Source organism: Sturnus vulgaris, chromosome 17, assembly GCF_052056855.1.
Source record: "Sturnus vulgaris isolate bStuVul1 chromosome 17, bStuVul1.hap1, whole genome shotgun sequence".
Lineage (NCBI taxonomy): Eukaryota > Metazoa > Chordata > Aves > Passeriformes > Sturnidae > Sturnus > Sturnus vulgaris.
The window spans coordinates 14,569,502-14,589,579 of NC_142259.1; the positions used below are offsets into that span (position 1 = coordinate 14,569,502).

The 20,078-nt window shown below is 55.5% G+C and overlaps 2 protein-coding genes across 2 annotated transcripts; both read right to left on the minus strand.

The window, feature by feature from the left end:
- Window positions 1–3,989: 3,989 nt before the first annotated feature.
- On the minus strand, window positions 3,990–10,458 carry E2F1 (E2F transcription factor 1). The gene is made up of 7 exons (XM_088175157.1): window positions 8,125–10,458; window positions 7,321–7,411; window positions 6,542–6,761; window positions 5,995–6,147; window positions 5,764–5,878; window positions 5,455–5,659; window positions 3,990–5,244 (listed from the first exon to the last, which is right to left on the minus strand). The coding sequence occupies exons 1-7, from the start codon at window positions 8,317–8,319 to the stop codon at window positions 4,991–4,993; spliced, it is 1,233 nt and encodes a 410-aa protein (XP_088031283.1). The 5' UTR covers window positions 8,320–10,458; the 3' UTR covers window positions 3,990–4,990.
- A 2,435-nt stretch (window positions 10,459–12,893) lies between these two features.
- On the minus strand, window positions 12,894–19,986 carry PXMP4 (peroxisomal membrane protein 4). Its single transcript, XM_014876125.2, has 4 exons — window positions 19,829–19,986; window positions 19,437–19,499; window positions 18,674–18,872; window positions 12,894–17,810 (listed from the first exon to the last, which is right to left on the minus strand). The coding sequence occupies exons 1-4, from the start codon at window positions 19,957–19,959 to the stop codon at window positions 17,547–17,549; spliced, it is 657 nt and encodes a 218-aa protein (XP_014731611.1). The 5' UTR covers window positions 19,960–19,986; the 3' UTR covers window positions 12,894–17,546.
- Window positions 19,987–20,078: the final 92 nt, after the last annotated feature.

Here is a 20,078-nt window from a genome sequence, read left to right on the forward strand (position 1 = left end):
GGTCTCAGTGTGGTCATAGCTGGCTCTAGCATAGCCCTAGTTATCCCACTGTGGCCCCAGTTGGTCCCAGTTTGACCACAGGTGGTCCCAGTGCAGTCACTGTTGGCTTTGGGATAGCCCTGATTGTCCCAGTTTGACTACAGGTGATCTCAATATGGACGCTGTTGGCATTCTGAAAGAAATGGTTTCCTCAGCTGGCCCTGGGTTGGCCCCACTTTGACCACAGGTGGTCCCTCTCTAGTTTTGGTGGCCCTTGAGTGGTCCCCTGACACCCAGAGTGGCTCCAAATGAGTTCCTGGTGGTGCTAGTTCCTCCACGCCCACAGTGCCAGGCAGCCTCTGCTCCGTGCTGCTTCCCTCCAGGGCAGCATGCTGGGATCCCAGTACCTCCAGAGATGTGAAACCACCCCTGCCTCAGCAGGCTCCAGGAGATGAGGAGGAGCTGTCCCCATCCCTTGCCTGGCACAGGCATCCTGCATTCCAGGATTTCACTTACTGAGAAAGGGGCATGAACCAGTTTTGCTTGGATTTTGCAAAATCCCAGGCAAGGCTTTGCCTCCCTCAGCAACGCCTCTGCTTTCACATGGAGCTCTCCAGGACACCCTGATTGCTGAGCTCAGCTCCCTTAAGCCAGGTTTCTGATCCAAGCTCCTTCCCCACCCCAACGTGACCGAGCTGCAGCACGTGGAGCTCACTCACCCCCTGCTCCCTTAGGGATAATGTGCTCCAGGCTGAGCCCACGGCATCACAGCTATTTTTACCATCTCCCAGCTGTTCCAGGTGTGTGCAAGGCAAAATAAGGGAAAAAGTGCACCTGGGCCCTGGCAGGGGCATCCAAGGGCTCCAGGATGCACATGCACTCACCACGCTTGGCACGGGGCAGTCCCCAGGGAGGCAGAGAGGTCCAAGGGCTGGAGCTGCTGAGCGTGACCATCATCAAATCCAACTGAAATGGGAGCAGGATCAAAACACAGGCAAAGGATGCAGGAGGGACAGGGGATTCACTTTGACAGGGGTGTGGAAGGGGTTTGGGTGATGGTGAGGCTCTGCCATGGATTGAAATCTCCCCCTTGGAAGGGCTTCCCACACTCCCATCTGCTCCAAAAATCCATGTTCTGTGCCCAGTGGGATCCCTCAGAGCCAGCATGAATTTCCCTGTGGGAAGGAGCAGCCTGAGAGTGAGGATGAAGTTCAGGGCAAAACTGCTGATGGCAGGAGATCACAGGTGCACCCAATTCCACAGGTGCTTCCAAAAAGCCATGGCAGGGAAGGGGGACACGGTCCTGGCTGTGGGGGACACCAGGGCTCTGCTCTGCTCCCCAGGACCTCACAGGGGTGGAATTAAAGGAAGCACCCACTCAACAGCATCCCAGAAATAAACAATGCTGCTCTTCAGCTCCCTAAGTTCCTTCTGTATGGAAGAAACGGGAGAGATTTTTTGGAAGGGGAAATAGAGAAGCACGGGGTGGGATGCAGAGGTGGAGCAGAGCACCCCTGCCGATAGAGACCCCAAAGCCCTATAGGACCCTTTGAGGGAGATTAGGTTAAAGGTACAAACCCCTTATGAGGGGCACCTAATGCCACTGCCAGCCTGTCCCAGAGCTCATCCCACTGTGGAGCTCTCCTGACTCCCCCAGACCCCAACCCTACAAGGACAGGAGAGCCCAGGGCTGCCTGGGCTCAGCACCGCGGCCAGATCCTGCACAGAATTTTCCAGTGCCAATGGAGTCACCACTGCAGCCCAACAGCACCCCAGAGCTGCCTGGACATGGTCACACTGCCTGGGAATGAGAACTGAGAGCCCGTGGAGCAGCAGGATGTGTGCAAGGTGCCCTTCTCCTGACCGTGCTGCCTTCACCTGACAGAGAAAAGCATCTTTGGAGCAGATAAATAAAACTAGGCAGTGCCTGGGGCTGCTTCCCAATGCTGCTCTTCCAAAGCAGCTACCATCAGCTCCCTCTCCAGCCATCCGAAATAGCAGGAGGGAAGCCCTTCAGCTGCATCATGAATCATCCTGGGAGGCAGAGTGGTTATTTTTAAGGTGCCGAGGCTCACGTGGAGCTGCCAGTGCAGCCCCCAGGGATGGGATGGGCTGTGCTGCTGCAGTGGGACACAGCCCTGTCCCTGTCGGGGCTGCTCCCATGGACGATGAGAGTCCCAAGGGTTTGGTGTCCCAGGAGGCTCCCTGTGAGGGCAATGTGATGGTGATGCCATCAGAGCTTTGCCTTCACTCAGGGGAAACAGGCAGAGCTGTGTTGCTGCTGGGGCTTGGCTGGCTCTGGGAACAGCCCTGCGCAGCTCAGGATGTCAGTGCAAGTCCTCTCCCTCTCCCTGTGCCTCCTGGCTCCCACAAAAACCATTTCCTGTGCTGGGGTGTCTCCCCTTTGGCAGCACTGCAGATCACCAGCACCATTCGTCACGACAGAACTCAGCAGAGGAGAGGAGGAGGGATGGATGAGGAGGAGTTGGCATATGGCTGGGCTGGGTACCCTGCAGGAACTCATAAAACCTCCAGCACCTTCCACCTCAGGTAACAAACACCTGCAATGGAGGACACAGCAGGCAGGGACCCAGGTCTGTGCCCTCCCACCTGGTCCCCATCCTGCCCTGGCTCTGTGGGGCAGGAGCCCTATGGATCAGAGCAGCAGGAATGCTGTTCCAGTGCCATTGTCTGAAAAAGCCCCATTGTCACGCACAGGGGTCACCCATGACAGCCTGTGTGTGACACTGCCCTGCTGGGCACTGGTTTGGAGATGGCAGGGCCCTGGCTGGCCCTGCTGCCATGCTTCAGAGGGCTGAATGGTGTGTGGAGCTGAGCTGTGGGGTTTGGCACCCCACACCTGCACACTGCCACCCACACGTGTCCAGCTGTAAGAACAGTCCAGGGGCAGCACAGCCAGCCAGGGACTGCCTCAGGTGTGGGAATGGAGGCACCAGGATGCAGGCAGGAGGCCAGGCAGTGGTGATGGGCTCTGTGTGTCACCCAGCACACAGCAGCAGCCTGTCCTGCAGTGGTGATGGGCTCTCTGTGTCACCCAGCACACAGCAGCAGCCTGTCCTGCAGTGGTGATGGGCTCTGTGTGTCACCCAGCACACAGCAGCAGCCTGTCCTGCAGTGGGGATGGGCTCTGTGTGTCACCCAGCAGCCTGCCCTGAGCCTGGGATCCCAGTCCCTGCCAGTGCAGGAAGGAGCACGGTGAGTTTACACAACCATGGTCAGGGTAAAATATTTATCAGGCTGTTTAAAGGAAAACCAGGCAGGAGGCTGGGCAGGAGGAGGGGAGAAAGTGCACAAACATGGGCAGGAAGTAGCACAGCCCTGGCTGCCACTGAAGCAGAGGCCGTGGCCCCACTGAGCCCCATCCTGGCTGCCAGGGAATCCCTGGCAACTCCAAACGTGCCTCCCTGGGGGTCCCCAGCATCCCCCAGTCCTGGTGTGCTGCAGGGGGAATCAGGGCACACAGGGCCAGGGCTGCTGCTGGCAGACAGAGTGGCCCCAGCGAGCAAGGACACAGGGACCTCGAACTTTGGGCCACAAACTGGTGCCAGCAGGTGCCTTGAGGCAGCACCAAGAGCCAGGGTGAACAGGGAAAGCTGGGAACTCAGTGGATGGAGTGGCTCCACATGGGCCCCATGCTGCAGGCACTGCCAGGAAAATGCTGCCCCAAAACCAGGGGAAGGTGAGGAGGGAACCAGGCAGGAGAGGAGCCAAGCCAACAAGGACTGCTGAAAGGAGAGCAAACCCCATCCAAATCCATCAGCCCATCCTCCTGCAGCACAGCCTCTTTGGTGGAGCAGGATCAGGCCCAGATCCCACCCTGTGTGGGACCAAGGACCAAAGCACCTCTTGCAGCCCCAGGTACAGACATACCGGTCATGTATTTCAAGTTCAAAGTGGAAAACAGACCACAAAATAATCTCAAACCTCTTGGTTTCTCAGCTGAGGTCCCCACCACCCCTTACACCCCCCTAAGGCACCTGAGCAAAGGACAGAGTCAGTAGAAATCTTTATTAAACACAAAGCTCAGAGAAACACAAGCTTGTTAAATGGCAGTAAAAGTGAAAGTGCGTCTCCAGCTCTGCCCAGGGGGACCCCAGGACCGCCCTCCCCTCCTCTCCCAGCCCCAGTGGCCCAGGGATGGGGAGCCAGAGCCAAAAGGCTGAAGGGCTTCACAGAGAGGAGAAGGAAAGCCTGGAGACAGCGTTGGGTGCTCACCTGCAGAAATGCTCCCCCTGCACACCTGTGTGTCCCTCAAGGGGACACTGCACACGATCCCAGGGCCACCAGCCCCACCCAGCCCCGTCCCTGCTCCCACAGCCACCTGCCACAGCCATGGCCCTGCCAGCCCCAGTTTGGACACAAGCAAAGCCAGGATGTGCTAGTGAGACCCTGGTGGCACCCTGTGTGTCCCACCAGCACTGTTCTCCTGCTCCCTCCATGTCCTGGGAGAGCTCCACACGCCATAAATAATAAATAAATACCCCACACTCAGCCAGGCAGTGGGCAGCCCCCAAGTGGGGGGACAGCTCTGGCCTAGCACCCCCCACATCTCCACCACCCCCTCCCAGCACAACAAAAACTCTCAGCACCCCCACTCTGCTGTACAGCCCCCCCCAAACCCCCATGGAAATGAAACGCTGTCCCCAGGGGACAATAATAAATTAATCAAATCCTTAATCTATACACAGGACTGCTTAAAGCTCTGGAACAGGCTCCTGGGGGGCAGTGGCTCTGCCCTGGGCAGTTCCCCCTGATCAGGGCCTTGTGGGGGGGATCCCTAAGATGGGAACCCCACCCTGGCATCCTCCTTGTGGGGCTGGAGCTGGGGATGCCACTAGCCCCCTCCGGGCTGGGGGGGCTGGAGGGATAAAGAGAAAATATTGCAAAAAGGGATGGGGGAGGAACAGCGGGTCCTGGAGCCAGAGAAGCTGCCCTGCCCGGGCTGCCCCCTCCCCTGGCAGCTCCCCCAAGCACCTGGGCGGGCACAGCTTCAGAAGTCCAAGGGGGTGAAGTCCCCAAAGTTGCAGTCAAAGAGCTCGCTGATGCCCTCGCCCTCCTCCAGCCCAAAGTGATAGTCCTGCACCTGCGGCGGCGACAGGTTGATGAACTCATCGGCCAAGAAACCCTCCAAGTCCTCCCTGCTCTGCTGCTCCAGCAGGATGTCCATGGAGGCCAGGGGAGACAGGTTCACCTCCTCCTCCGGGCTCTTGCTGGGCAGCGTGCTGGGTCCTGGCAGCAGTGCTTCTGTGGGGATGGAAAGCAGCTGTAAATCCCACAATACTCTGCAAATAAACCCCAAAAAAGCTTTTCTAGCTATAGAGATCCTGCCTTCCCACCTCCCTGCCTTGCTGGGGTGCCTGAGCAGCATCCCAGCTCCTTGCTTGTGCCAACAGCAGAGGGGCTGATGAGAACCACGGTGACATCCCACCAGCCCCCTGGTGTCCCCAGCCCCACCTTGCTCTCCGGAGAGCAGCGGCATGTTCACCTCCTGGGCGGGATGCAGGAGCAGGGAGGCTCTGGGCTGGGAATGGCTGGGAGAAGAGTCCTCTGCAGGGGCTTTGAAGGGGCTCTTGACGGGGCTGCAAACCCCTGAGCTGTCCTCGGGGCAGAGAAACACATCGATGGGGCCCTGAGTGCTTCGCACGGAGACCTGGAACGCCTGGGGAAGGGGACAGGAATGAGACAAGGCAGCACAAGGATGCCCAGGGAACACCGGGCTGCTCAGGGAGGGCAGAGGAGGAGCAGAGCGTGACCCCAGCTCACCTCTGCTGGGTCTGAGACCTGCAGCTGGGTCTCTGGAGGGGCTTTGATAACCATCACCATTTGCTCCGCGGGGTCCACAATGCTGCGGAGGTCCTGGCAGGTCACATAGGCTGCGGTGGGGCGGGTCAAGGAAGGGACACAGGGATGTGGGCTGGGAAACGCCCTGCCCGTGACACCGAGGCTCAACCACAGCCACCACCCAGCCAGCCCCACCCCAGAAGCAAAGGATATTGCTGGTTGGCGGGGTCCTCGGTGAGCAGGCGCAGCTGCACCGTGCACATCTGGATGAGGTCATCCAGCTGCCGCTCGGCCGCCTGCAGCTCCCGCAGCTCCTTCTCCAGCAGACGGTGCCGACCTGGCGCTCCCACGGCGGCCTGGCTGCCCCTGGGGAGCACCGTGTCCATCAGGAGCCAACCCCCACGGCTTCCTCTGCCCCACCGACACCAGGACACATCCTACCCCACGGCCAAGGAACCAGCCCTGCAGGGATTTTGCAGCAGACCACTCCCCAAGGCTGGATGCAGCCCCCCATTCCCCTGGATGACTTGGGGAGCCCCAGGAGGACTCGCCAGTGACACCAACACTGGTCAGGAGCCTCGTGCCATTGAGCACAGCCCTTCCCACAGGGGGCCACCACCTGGCCTGCAGCTGAAGCTCTGGTGACCCTGCCCTAATATTCTCCACCCCAGTAAGACCCTCTTGCACCCAGAGTCTGGCCCAGACAGCTCCCACACCCCAGGGAACAGCCAGGCACAGCCCCACGAGCCAGGGGACATACAGCCACTGGATGTGGTTCTTGGACTTCTTGGTGATGAGCTGTATGCCCTCCAGGACATTGGTGATGTCGTAGATGCGCCTCTTCTGCACCTTCAGGACCTCGGCCGCCCAGTTGAGATCCACCACACCATCTGGGGACTGGCTCAGCAGCTCCAGGAAGCGCTTGGTGGTGAGGTTCAAGGAGGTTTCATAGCGGGACTTCTCTCCAGGAGACTTTGCCCCTACCAGGAGTGGAGGACAAGTGTCATTTAGCCACAAGGGAAACCCAGAGCTGAAGCTGAAAGGTCACAAAACTGCCACAATTGCAGGTGGCTTGTGGACTAGTGACCAGGACTGGCACCCCAAACTCAAGCTGTTTTCTCAGGGGTGCAGGAAGGGTGTTGCAGCACCTGGCACAGGCTGTGACACCTGTGCTCCGTTGTGACCACAACTGTGACTGAGAACCGAGTGCCAGGCAGGCTCAGGGGGGAGATCAGAGCAGGTCCACCTGGGACACTGCACTGACACCATGCTGGCACCTGCAGCTCCATCCCACAGGGAGGGACAGAGCCAGTGTGGTGCCCAGGAGATGGGCAGGACAACCATGCCACCAGCACAGGGCACAACAGTGAGTGCAGAGAGTGGGCAGGAGCAGGCCAGCCCCAGGAAGAGCCCATTCAGACCGACACAAAGGGACTGGAAGAACCTACCAGGGGTGAGCCTGTGGGAGCACAGTGGGGCTGCAGGACCTCTGCTCTGAGCTGGGCTGGCAAGGGGGGCCGGGGGGAGTGGAGCTGGTACCTTTAGCAGAGTTCCTGGCCTTGCCCCGGCTCACTGGCAAACTCTCTGCTATGTACTGGTGATCCGTCTCCAAGTTCAGCTTCCTCTTCACCTGCAAGGGATGGGGTCAGCAGAGGGACAGCCACCCCCACGGCTCCCCTGCTGATGGAGGGCTTCTGTGAGGAGACCCCCAGCACTGTGGGGTACAGACACCCCAGATCCCGGCAGGAAGGAGCTGACAGGAGCTGTCACACACGCCGGCGGGGATGGGGGGCTGTCTCAGCCGCGGGGAGCGCCCCAAAGCCGGCGTGGGCCGTGGGTGGGGAGGCAAAGCACGGCCCGGCGCCCGGGCCTGCGGCTTCCGGAGCGGCGGCGGGGCAGGGCCGGCCCGGCAGGTGCTGCGTGGCACGGCCCGACCGTACAGCCTGGCACAGCCGGGGACACCGGGCACGGGCTGACACGGAGCAGGGCACGGCACAGCATATGGCACAGCACGGGGCACAGCAGGGAGCAATACAGCCCGGCCCGCTATGGAGCTGGGTTCGGTACGGAGCCCTGTCCGCTATACAGCACGGCTCGGTACGGCACGGCTCGGTACGGCACGGCTCGGTACGGCACGGCTGGCTACACAGCACGGTCCGGTATCCAACCAAGCCCATTGTACAGCCCGGCTCGGTGTAACCCGGTCGGGTATACGGCCCGGTCGGTACACTGCCGGTTCGGTGAGGCCCAACACTGCACAGCCCGGAACACAGCTCGGCCCCGCCGGTCCCCGGAGCCCCCGCCCGGCCCCCGCCCCTTCCCCATCCCACTCGCGGGGGTTACCGGCGGGCGGCCCAGCGCGGGCCGTCTGGGCGCGGCGCCGGGGCGGGCGGGCTGCGGCGTGGCGAAGAGCAGGAGGTCGGTATCGGGGTGGCCGCCGCCCGCGGGCTCCTCGGCGGCGGCGGAGACGATCAGGAGGTGCGGGGAGGCGCTGCCCAGCAGCGCCGCCAGCCCCGCCGCGCCGCCCGCCGCCGCCATGGCTCACATGGCAGCCGGTGCCGCCGGTGCGGCGGGCGGCGCGGCGGGCAGGGTGCGGACAGGGGCGCGGCCCATGGCGGGCGCGGGGCCGCCGCGCTCCAGCTCCGACTCCGGCTCCGCTCGGCTCCGCTCCGCGCCCGCCGCCGGATTGTTCGGTGCGCCGGCCCCGCGCGCCTTTGCGCGCCAAATCCTTTTTGCCGCGAAAAGCGGCGCGAGCCGCCCCGCCGCCCGCCCATTGGCTGCGCCCGCCGCGGCGGGGAGGAGAGGGCGCGCTGTCATTGGCTGCAGCCAGCGGGGCGGCGGGCGGTGCCGCGCGGCCATTGGCGGGCGGGGGACGCGCTGACAGGCGGCCAATCAGCGGCGCCGCGCCGGGGCGGCGGCCAATGGGAGCGCGGCTCGGGGACGCGGCGGGGGCGCCGAGTGGGTGCGGCGCGCGCTGCGTGTGCCCGCTCTGGGGGTGTCCCCTCCCTCCCGTGTCCCTGTTTGTGTCCCCCGTGTCCCGCCGGAGGTGTCCCCCATCGGGTGTCACCTCCCGTGTCCCTGCTTGTGTCCCCCACGAGGGTGTCCCCTCCTGTGTGCCGCCGCGGATTCTTCGTTCCCAACCGGCCCCGGCTCCCGGTTTGCCCACCCGTGGGGATTTTAAGCCTTTCAGAGCCGGTCCCGGGGGGGGCTCAGCCCCGCTGGGGTGATGGGCTTCCGGCTGCGGGCGCGGCCGCTCCCCGCTCCGGATGGCCCGGGAGGACAGCGGCACGCACCCACGAGCAAAGTTCATGTCGCTCCCCTGCCCTGCGGACTCTGCCCAACCACGGGTGTCACTGGTGGGGAAGAGGGTGGCTTTGGGCTCTGCGGGGTGTCCTAGGCTGTCCCTCGTGTGTTCCCCTTCCCCAGGGGTGACAGCAACCCCAGCCTGGCCCAGGCCCGTGGCACCCCCGGCAGCAATGCCTTGGGACATCAGTGGGTGCTCCACTGTGCTGGGGCAGGAGCTCTCCTGTACTGCGGGCCAAGGTGTCTGCAGGATTTTTCTCTGAAAGTGTTGGACAATGAAGGGATCAGTTCAGGGTCGTCATCTCCCTTGTTCAAAGCACCCCCGAGACCATGAATGAGGCTGTTGGGTAAGTCTGGAGGCTCAGATCTGGCTCAGATGCTGCTCCAGGGGTCCAGCGTGCACAGAAGGACTGGGATGCTGCAATCTGCTCCATCCGTTCGGCCGATGATTCACGGCATTCTGTGTTTCCAAATGCCAAACAGCTGCGGATCTCGGCAGCTCCTTCAGGACTGGGCTGATAACCCCTTACAGGACAGAGGAAAAGCTCTGCCGTGAGCACAACCTGGCCTTGACCGTGCCAGGCACTATCTCCGGCCGTGGGACCGTGTGCCTGGGGAGAGGCAGAGACACAGGGACGGCAGACGGAGCCGGGAGTGGCCCCATATGCTGAGAGAGATGAGAATCCACCCATGAGACACGGGACAGGAGGCTCCCAGCACCAGTATCTCCTGCCTGCAGGACACTGATAACCTCCTGCTGCATGAGGAAGCAAAATTAAAAAGGAAAAAAGTACATCCTGCTAATAAACAAAAAATAAAAAAATAAAAAAGCATTTAAAGATTAGGCCTTTTGCAGGGCCCAGCTGTGGGAAAGCTCATGAGGAAAATGCAGAGCAGGGTCTGATCCAGGCACCCAAACGCCCGCTGAGCAGAGCCCAGGCTGTCACCCCTCTGTGCCCCCATGAGCTGCCCCACGTGTCCCTGCAGGTCAGTGGAGCACAGTGGCCCCCAGCCCCCCGCTGCTGCCAGCCAGGGCTGTGAGGCAGCGCTGGCTCCCGCCCCAGCCCCGCTGCCAACCCTGACCTGCCTGCCATGCAGGAGATGGGCTGTTTTTCCCAGCGGTGCGTGGGATGCAGGAGGCATTTGCAGGGATGAGTTAACTCCTCTGCTGCAGAGCAGATCCTGACATGCAGTGCCCCTGTGCTGGCCTAACAGGTTTCTGGCTTTAAAGGATTTGATGCTGGATACTTTGGCAGTGGCTGCAGTTCCCCTGGGGACAGCCAACGCAGAGCAGGGCTGTGATTTCCCTGGATCCCTCCATCCTTAAATACAGCAGTAACATGGTGCATGTCCGTGACCAATCAAATCAACTCGCTGTGCCTCATTTCTTCATCAGCAGAGAACAAACAGAGACGCTGCCTTGCTTAAAGGAAATTAATACAGTTAATTAACACTTGGCCCTTCTAATATTGCAGGCCCCACTCTCCAGAGCCCTTCCCTTGCAATATCATCATTACTGCAAAGCAGAAGCAACAGTTAGACCAGATGTTTGCACACAGTTAATGCTTCTTCCATCTGGGGAGGGGGGAAAAGGCAACCCCAGCAGCCGGGCGGGAGCGCATGGCTGGCCGTGCTCTCCCCATCCCTGGGGAGCCTCAGCCCGGCGCTTCCTGGGATGAGGCCGGGTTTGGGACACAGCTGCTGCACCAGCTGCTCCCGCTGGGCTCACAAAGGCTGCCTTCACCCCTCCCCTAATTCATGCAGGAGCTTTTCGGGGGGAGCAGGCTCTGCCCCCTCTCCCGGACTTCTCCAAGGCTTTGAGCGCCGGCGGCGCGAAAAGGGGCGGCCGTGGAGACAAATGAAAGGCAAACGCTGCTGGGAGAAGCGCGGGCAGGGGCTTTCCTTGCATGTGGATGAGGGGAAGCAGATGAATCCCGTCTCCTGCACAGCTGCAGCCTCCCCCCGGCCCCGGCAGCCCTGCTAAGGAGTGCAGACGTGCTCCCAAGATTAGCTGTCTGGCAGGTGCTGCTCCCTGATAAAGTCCTGTCTGCACGGCCCCGCTCTGTCCCGGACACCATCAGGAAGGCTGGGAAGTTCAGACACTCTGTGCCCCAGCGGGATTTAGCCCGCAGCAGTCGCAGAGTTTGGTGTATGCTGGGAAAAGTCTGCAGGTGGAGCCAGAGCTGGTACCTGCGCTGGAAAAATCACCTGGCAGCGGGAGCAGGGTGGGAGGAGAGCTGGCAGGATGCAAACCTGCACCCCTCAGGATGCTCGGTTCAGGACAACATGTGGGTGTCCCAGGAGCACATTTACTGTCCCTGTCATCGCAGTCGGTCCTGCCTCCAGCAGTTCCCACACGGAGTGTGCTGAGCTGTCACTGGAATGTGCACAGGGCATGAAGGGGAGCAGGACTTCCCGGGGGTCTCCTGCCAGTGCCCCCGTTCCCAGTTCACTGATTTATTCACAAGACCTGGCAGTGTGGCACAATCTTCCTGTGGTGGGGACAGGCAGCTGGGGAAAGCCCAGACCCACCCCAGTTCTGCTGCCCTGAGCCTACAGTCCCTTATTTCTGCCACTTGAGCCATCACTGGTCTGTGCAAACCAAAGCAATTTTCTGTAAGCACAAACTGAGTGTCTAAAGCTGGCCAGTGGCAGAAGACAGCAGCCCTGGTTTAGGTGTCTCCTATCAGATCCCAGTCCCAAAAGCCAGGCAGTGCCTGTTCCCTTGCAGCTTTTACAGGAGATGACCCAGCCCTTCTTCTCGCAGGACACCAGGTCAGCCCCTCTTTTGGATGCTGGGCACAACAGACTCAGCAGTGAGATCTCTTCCTCTCCTGTGGTGGCATGTGTTTGTAAAGCTCACATCGTGCAGAGTGTCTCTGTGCAAGTGATGGGCACGGAGCCCACTCCCCTCCTGCTCTGCTCCTCACACCCAGCCAGGGCAGCCTTGTCTCATCCTCTGAGCCAAAGCACCACAAACACTAAAAGCCACTCCATTCCACAAGGCTCTTCCATTTCCTTCACTCAAACCCCATGGAAAAGTGGAGAGGCTGAAGTGTTTCTGGGGAGCCTGAGGGTTATCAAGGAGTGATTTGGAAATATGCCAGGCTTTAGCTTCTAATTCTCCTTAGTGTCTCCAGCCAGCCCAGGTTCACTTCCCAGCACTCTGAGCACCCAAAATGTAGCAGAAGTGTTTGAACACTTTTGCTTTTGTCAGAACAAAACCTACAGGTCACCCAGAGCTTCATCTAGAGCAGAACAAGGGCTCAGACAGAGTATAACACTGTGTGAGGAGGAAAAAAACCACTTGGAGGTAGGACTGACATCAGTTTGGAAGATTTGGCTTCTCATGGTCCCAGGCTGGACACTCCAGCATTCCAACAGCTACAAAGCTGAAGGTTTGGTCTTACAGACACTCAGCAATTGCTGCATCTCCACTACCACAGCAATCACCTCTACAGCACATTCCCTCAACTTTTAGCTTGGAAGAGGCAGCAAAACCATCCATAGACATCCTTATTTTCTCTATTGGTCAAATTAGGGAAAAAAAAAAAAAGGTGTCAGCCATCCCAATTTGTTTCTGCAGCTGGCATCCTTTATTCCCTACGTTTCCTGGCATTCCCTGCAGGAGTTAAGTCTGATGATGGGGTCAAAGCAGCACTGGTTGTTGTTTCCAAGCCAGTAACACCAGAGCCCAAGCCATGCCAAAACTGCACCTTCTAAATGGCTTCTCTACATCCAGGACTACACACATGCAATAATCAAGCATTGCTTCATAGATTTTAGCTTAAAAATTATGACAGTAAAAAAAGACAAAAAATTAGGATTTTTATTTTTAGAGAAAGCACAGTATTGTCATATTCAAAGAGTGATTATACAGAGATAATGACCACAAGAAGGCAATTCATAGTGCACAGAGCTACATCAACAACCCCCTGCCCTCTCTTTTTTTTTTATTTTAAACCCAAACCCCAAGTTATTTCTACAAGCATTCTGATCAGTGTCACATGAGTTACCTGAGTTTATGTTCTTTACTTTATTCTATGCTGTCAGAAAATCAGGGCCTGGATTACACAGCAATCATGAAAACAAAATATATATCAAAAACAGAGGTAATAATACCTGTATTATAGAGCTTTTATTTTTGTTTTTCTCCCTCCTCATCACCAGAGACATGAAAATTCTTCTAAGTAAAGAAAAAAGTTACCTCCTCCACCAATCTGGTAGGAACACACAGGTTGAAAACTCAAGATTAACACCCCAAAAATATTAACAGTGGCAGGCAGACACGACGCCTTATTTCCCCTCCTCCCTTATCTGTTGGGTTTCAAAAGCTGCATCAGAAAACACATTCTGCTTCAGGCTGGCATGAGCCAGGGAGACAAACACAACCTGACAAACAGGGAGCAGTGCACAGCTCGGGGTATTATCCAAAGGTCACCTTTGTGCTGATGCAGGGAACACGAGCTGGAGTCCCAGCAGCTTCTCCTGGGTGAGGGATCTGCACAAGGCTCTGGTTGCTGCAGCAGCACCAGGCAGCTCCCAGCTGGCTGCAGAGCTCACTCTGCTTTGGGTTTCTTTCAGCAGCCAGGGATCATCTCTGCTCTCCCACCCACACCCAGCTCGGTGTAAAGCAGAGCTTGACCTATTCCAGCAGGGCAGGAAAAGCTCATAGCAACAATATCAAAGCTTCTCTGCAGCCTCTCCACCCTGGCACAGGTGCCCAGAGCTGCTGTGGCTGCTCCATCCCTGGAAGTGTCCAAGGCCAGGCTGGATGGGGCTTGGAGCCTCCTGGGATAACTGAAGGTGTCCCTGCCTTTGGCAGGGGGGTGGGATGATTTTTAAGGTCCCATCCAGCCTAAACCATGGCACAATTCTCTGATAAATGCCCTGAACAGAGCCAGTTCTGTGGTTATTGCACAGACACAGGGTCACAGCTCCCTGCCTCCTCCAGCCCTTCTCTGCAGCACTGAGTGGCCAAACACAGGTTTTGCTTTCAGAAATACCCTCTCCTTCACTGCCAGCATCAAACACAGCCCAGAACACCTTCCCTAACCCAAATGTCAGGCAGCTGTCTCATTTTCACCTTTGTTAAATAATGCAATTGTCCCGGAAAGGGTTCTCCAGCCATCCCCAGAGCCAGCCCCAGCACACAAGCTGTCCTCCAAAGGGAAGGGAAGCACAGTGGGTATGCCAGGGCAGCAGGCAGCGGCAGTAAATAACCCTGAGCCTGCTTTGTTCCTTCATAAAATAAATGATTAATAGCCCAGGATAGTCAGTCTGCTTGAAAAGCTCAGGATTGCTGAAAACTTTTGATCAGTTCGATTAATTAACCTTTAAAACTGCCTCTAAGAGAGGCTTAAAATCTGAAGAAGCATAATTTTAAAACACTTCAGTTTTAACCAGTGTTCCTTGCTTTTGACAAACTGAGCTAAGATTGAGACACTCTGCTCCTCTTGAGAGACACTCAGCATCAGTCAGGTGTCAAGGAAGAAATAAAAAGGGAAAATAAAGTTATTGTAGGCAAATAACCCCGTGCTCATCTTAAAATTCAAAACCAGTCGGGCTGGGGGGAGAAAATGGCCCTTCTTTGTGGTCCTTAAGCACTTGGCCATATGCAGGTGGCTTCCCAACTGTCTCTTTATTTCTTTTGCTTTTAATGCTAATAAAAAGGGAACCCAAACAGGGCCCTCCATTCCCCACACAATACCTTGGGGGAGGGCAGGGAGTGTCACTTACATATCCCAAAAGTCTGACTCAGACAAATTACTTCTAGTTCACTTCCCTACTACACGCCTGCATTGTTCCAACACCTTGGCAGCAGAAGGGGCTCATCCCCAGCTATCTGGTCCCAGGAACAGCCATGGGGGCTGATGTCATTAAGGAGCTGTCCCAATTCTTCCCTGGGGAAAGCACTGACTTGCAGCTTAACGTCCTGGCCCAGCACAGCAGGAAAACCAACGGCCAGCAAAGGCCAAAGCTGTGCTGCTCCCGGGAGCTTCCAGGCATGGCAGCTGCCTCCTGGGGCTCCACTGCACATGGCTGGAGGCCAGGCCATGGCTTCCTTACAAAGGGACAGATTCCTAAAAGAAAAAGGGCGTTTTGAACCAAGGAGAAGTCAGGCTCACTGCTGCCAGGCTCATTCCACACACTGGATTTTGGCTGGGGTTTATTTTCTAGAAGACAGAGAGCAGTGTGAAAAGGTCAGGAAAAGCCACTTGTCCTGCTCAGGGACACTGAAGGGCTTCACCAGCAGCCACAGCAGCACAACTCCCAGCACAGGAAGATTATTCCACAAGCCCTTCTCAGAGAAAGAAATACCAGCTACAAATTTAACAGCTCAAAACCTTCTCAGAGACACCCAGCTCACAGAACCTTTTGCTGCAATAATTACACATGGTCAAGGATTTGTGAGTTTAATAGTTTTAGGGAGCAATTCCCAAGCCACAGCTGTCAGCTTTCTGAAATCCCATCAATGCTTGCAGGAATTCAGCAATTTTAGCAGAATACCAATGCTCTTATTTGGAACAATATTGAGGCTTCTGACAGAAAAAATTGTGATGCTTCAAATACCCAGCAGTGGTGGAAATAAAGATATTTATAAAGGAATCAGACCTCACCTGTAGCTTCAGCATTTTTCTGTATTGAATCTTTATGCTTCTCTATACAGAGAAAAATATTTAACCAAAAGAAACAAACCAAATTCCTAATTTTACAGCTTTCATGGGGTCTGATGGATGTTCCAATTCAATTATTCAATCCAGACTGTAACAGCAGTTAATTAGAAGTTAGCAATGAAATTAGAAGTTAAAGGGATCATAGAAAGTTATGATGACAAAGAAGTATCTTGGTTTTTGGGCATCATGTACATCATGGATTTACATGGACAAAGAAAAGTGGAAAAATAAAGAGCAAAGCAGCACTCTGAATATGAGAAACAGTAACAAAGGATTTAGGAGGAGAAGGAAAAATGACTTAAGAAGAAATTGAGAATTTTTTTCTACTCAGAAGCTCCCTGAAGTTAAACGTGCTGTTTCAGCTGTACCATTGAATAGGAGAAATTGCCAGAGCCTGGAGGGTAAAGAGTTCAAAGGATGATGAAGAGAGCATCAGCAGGATTATGAAATGGCATGGGCAGGTCAGGGAAAAGCAGGTGGATACAGGGAAAGTGAACCAAATAGTCCCAACTGAGCCAAAAGGGAACAGGGAACCTAATGAATCTCTTGGAAATATCATCACATCAAAGCAGTGTGGCAGGAAATTATTTCAGTGCACATCACTGAGTGAACTGTGTAGTGTTACATGGCAGGTGAGTGCCTTGCACTATTAGGAGTTTATTAACTGATTAATTAAACTGCTTTTTGTGCTTTCTCAGCTATCTAGTCAATCTTCTGCCACAGCTCAGGGCGTGCTGCCCTATCCAGGGGCTCAGAAGAAGAGGAAGAGAATTAATAAATTAATTCATGGCCTCAGCCTGGCTCAGCAATGAGCCTGCACAAACTACAGGTACAAAATCAGATTCAAATCTGGGTACAGCCAACATGTGCCACTGCTGTGGAGGGCAGATTCTGGACCTCAGAGAAGCCCTTGTCATGCTCCACCAAAATAAAAGTGCTTGGTAAATGTTGCTCCCTTAGACACACAAAGTCCCCAGCGTGACATCCAAGGCCTGGTTGTAGAGGAGCCCAAGTTGTATAACTGTTTTGGTATTTAGTTTAAGAAGTTTTTAAAAGCTTTACAAACAAATTTAAAATAATTACAGGTTATTCATTAGTGCACTCTGCAGAGGCCCAGATTCAGCCCAAGTGCAGGAAAGAAACCAGGCAAAAACAGTCTTTCCAAGCCTGATTTACCAGGCTTGTACAAAACAATCCTAACAGTTCTATTCTCACACGTTTTATTGTCTCCCTGAGGGAAAACTGCAAAGGAATTCTCTCAGGGAGCACACAACTGTCCTTGTAATAATTTAAAGAGGATTTCCAGCCATCCACAGCAATGAAGAAATGATGGCCCTGCTTTCAGAGCTCAGCAGGTCCCTCACTCCCTTCAGCCTCGATCACACTGCAGCACAGAAAAAACACTTCTAAACACTCAGATGAACTATAGAAAAAAAAACACTTCTAAGCATTCAGATGAGCCATAGAACATGTTTTCACACTCTCCACTTAGTGTCAGGCTGTCATTTTATAAATACATTTAGTTTTTAAAGAACATACCCCAATGCCACACTTGTAGAGAAAATAAGGCCTCTTAAAAAAGACTGTAACAAGTTTCTGTGGGGCGTGTGCTTGCTCTAAAAGGAGCCAAAAGACTGATCAGAACATTCTGGCCTGGAGACAAGAGCCAACTCTGCTTGATAGATGTTAATTTTAAAAAATCACAGGTCAAGAGCAACAGAATAACCTTTTCCCTCAGCTGCTGGGCAGTCCCATCCCATTCTGAGGTGTTTTACAGTGAAGCACCTACTTGCTATCTGTCCTTTTGTTGTAAATGAGGAAGTCAGACAGGTCGTGCCACACCTCGCTGTCCTCGTACAGGTAGGTCATGGAGGACTGCAGGGAGGGCTGCAGAGTCTCCCTGTGGTATTCAAAGAGCCATAGGACTGTCCCCCACACCAGGGCAGCCACGAGAGGAAAGGGATCCTGCTTGGGCTGTGGGATGTAGCCCTTTTCCACAGCCAGCCGGGACAAACCAAACAGGATCCGGGACAGCAGGTACATGATGATCTGCAGGAGGAAAAACCCAGAGCAGGGGGTAAGGACAGAGCACAGCCAGCTGCAGGGATTCAGAAGTGACAATCCAGGCAGGAGGGGTGGGAACAATTCCCCCACTTCAAAGCAAACAGGCTGTAACCTCCCCTGTCAGCAGTCTGCAAAGCCACAGGTATTTGTGCCTCCTCAAAGCCGTGCTGCTCTGATTTAGCGATCACTTCATGCAACGCTTCTGTGCAGCTGCACAACTTCTGTCTTTGCCAGTTCATGCCACCTCGGATGGTGCTGATGGAACAGACCCAGAGCAGTCCTGCCAAGCAGGTGTGAGCTCAGGAGTCTGGACACAGCCTAACACCAGCCTGAAGGCCTGGCTTAAGTCGAGCACTTTGGATTAATCTGCAGTTCCGTGTTTTCCTCCTTGGTTTGTGACTGTGTGTTAACAACCAGCTTAGAATCAAACATCCCCTGAGCAGCTTGTGTCAGTTCAACCAGTTTACTTCAGTGCAGCTCTAAATGATCAAGTTCTACACTCACAACAGAATTTAACCCTGCGATGGCCAGACCAGGAACACACAGGTAGTGACCACAGCTCAGGTGACAGATGGGAAAACCCCCCAGCTTTGGGTCACTTGACTGCCTTCCTACAAACTCAGTGCAGCTCTGGAGGCAAACCTGGACTTCCAGCAGTCCAGCTGCCCACACTGCTCATGGAGACACACAGGCACACCTGGGACTTGAGTGCAGAGCAGTCAAAGCAGCAATTTGTGCAGAGAATATGATAAAAGAGCAATGCTCTGTGGTCAGAAACAGGCACCACCAAGCACTTCCTGGCACCTTTGTTTTTCCTGGCCAGAGAAACTCTTAGCAAGTGCCTTTACCTGGCTGTTGATGGGATTGTTGTCACCAAACACCAGCCAGCCCCCAATGCAGGCTGCAAGGAAAGTATGAAATGGGATTTTTTTCCCCTGCAGCCGGGACTGTGCTGCCAGGAGCCCCTTGTAGGTGAACACAAAATAGGCCAGGTTCCGGGAATGGGCGTACGTGGCCTGGGCAATGGATTTCAGCTTCTCCCTTAAACTGAGAGAAACAAACAGACAATTAGGAGAGCTCAAGGGCAGGACCCTGCACTCGCTCAGCCTGGTCACTGCATCCCCAACCTACACTGATGGCTTGGGAAGGAGGAGAAATCCTCTCAGCTCTGGTTCACTCATCAGAGCACAGCCCTACCCGGACTATGGACTGTGTTTAATTTTCTCACTACTCAAACAGCCCTTTTAAAACTCTTTTTTTTTTTTTTTTTTTTTTTTTGGTTTTTGTTAAATGCAAATCTCTGGCACTCAGGAAAAGGCACAATATGCATTGCTAATTGCTGTAGCCTGGGTTCCCATATTTCAGCACAGGACAGAACACTGCTGTTGGCATCTGCTAATTCCCCCTCTGTCCTCTGGTTCTCATCAACCACTCCATGAGTGATTAACTCCCTCAATTATATATATTTGTGTCTGTTTCACTATCAGGACAAGGCTCAATCATAGCTCACACATCCCCAAGCTTTTTAAACCCTCTGAAAACATGAAAAACGGCAACTGAAACAAAAATATTCTAAGCAGCAACACAGAAATGCAGAATTAGGGTTCATACCTTCCACTCTTGAACAGGAAAGTCATCACCAGGGCGTGTGGGGCACGGATTTTGGCTCCATAACTGCAAAGGTGGACAGGTATTTCATAGACTTTGTTTTATACCACGAAATGATTCTATTTCTATTCTACTAACAGCCTATTAAAGGCTGTTTAGCCAAATATCTATTACTTTTAAGACAGCCCAGCAAACCGGGAGGAGCCCAGCCAGAGGGAGAAGAGCACACGCACCTCAGCGAGCCAGGCCCGAAGGTGACCCCCAATTCAATTCAGACCACCCCAAGTGCAGGTGAGGGAGGCGGAATCACCTCCCCCGCACCCCCGCCACAGCATCCCCGGCCTCCCCACGGACCGGGGGGGACGGAGACCCCGCCGCCCGGGCCCGGCACTCACACGGCGCCATTGCGGAAGCCCTTGATGACGGCGAGCGCGGCGTGGTAGCGGCGCTGCTGCAGCAGCGCGTTGGCGGCGCGGAGCAAAGCGCGAATCGAATCCCCAGCGCCCGCCATGGCCCCGCCGGCCATGGCACCCCGCCGCACGCTGCTTCCGGGGGCGGTGCCCCTCCCGCCGCTCCCATAGGTCCGCACATCTGTCAATCACGGCTCTCGGCCAATAAACGGCACCACCTCATTGTCTCATTGAT

What these genes read in the sequence shown, in the direction of transcription:
- E2F1 (XM_088175157.1), bottom strand. Translation starts at nt 8,319, where the DNA reads ATGGCGGCGGCGGGCGGCGCGGCGGGGCTGGCGGCGCTGCTGGGCAGC. An exon ending in CCGCGCTGGGCCGCCCGCCG is followed by an intron (nt 7,412 to 8,124) that starts GTAACCCCCGCG and finishes CATCCCTTGCAG; the next exon opens with GTGAAGAGGAAGCTGAACTT. An exon ending in GGCCAGGAACTCTGCTAAAG is followed by an intron (nt 6,762 to 7,320) that starts GTACCAGCTCCA and finishes CACTCCTGGTAG; the next exon opens with GGGCAAAGTCTCCTGGAGAG.
- PXMP4 (XM_014876125.2), bottom strand. Translation starts at nt 19,959, where the DNA reads ATGGCCGGCGGGGCCATGGCGGGCGCTGGGGATTCGATTCGCGCTTTG. An exon ending in GGCTTCCGCAATGGCGCCGT is followed by an intron (nt 19,500 to 19,828) that starts GTGAGTGCCGGG and finishes CCACCTTTGCAG; the next exon opens with TTATGGAGCCAAAATCCGTG. An exon ending in TTCCTGTTCAAGAGTGGAAG is followed by an intron (nt 18,873 to 19,436) that starts GTATGAACCCTA and finishes TGTTTCTCTCAG; the next exon opens with TTTAAGGGAGAAGCTGAAAT.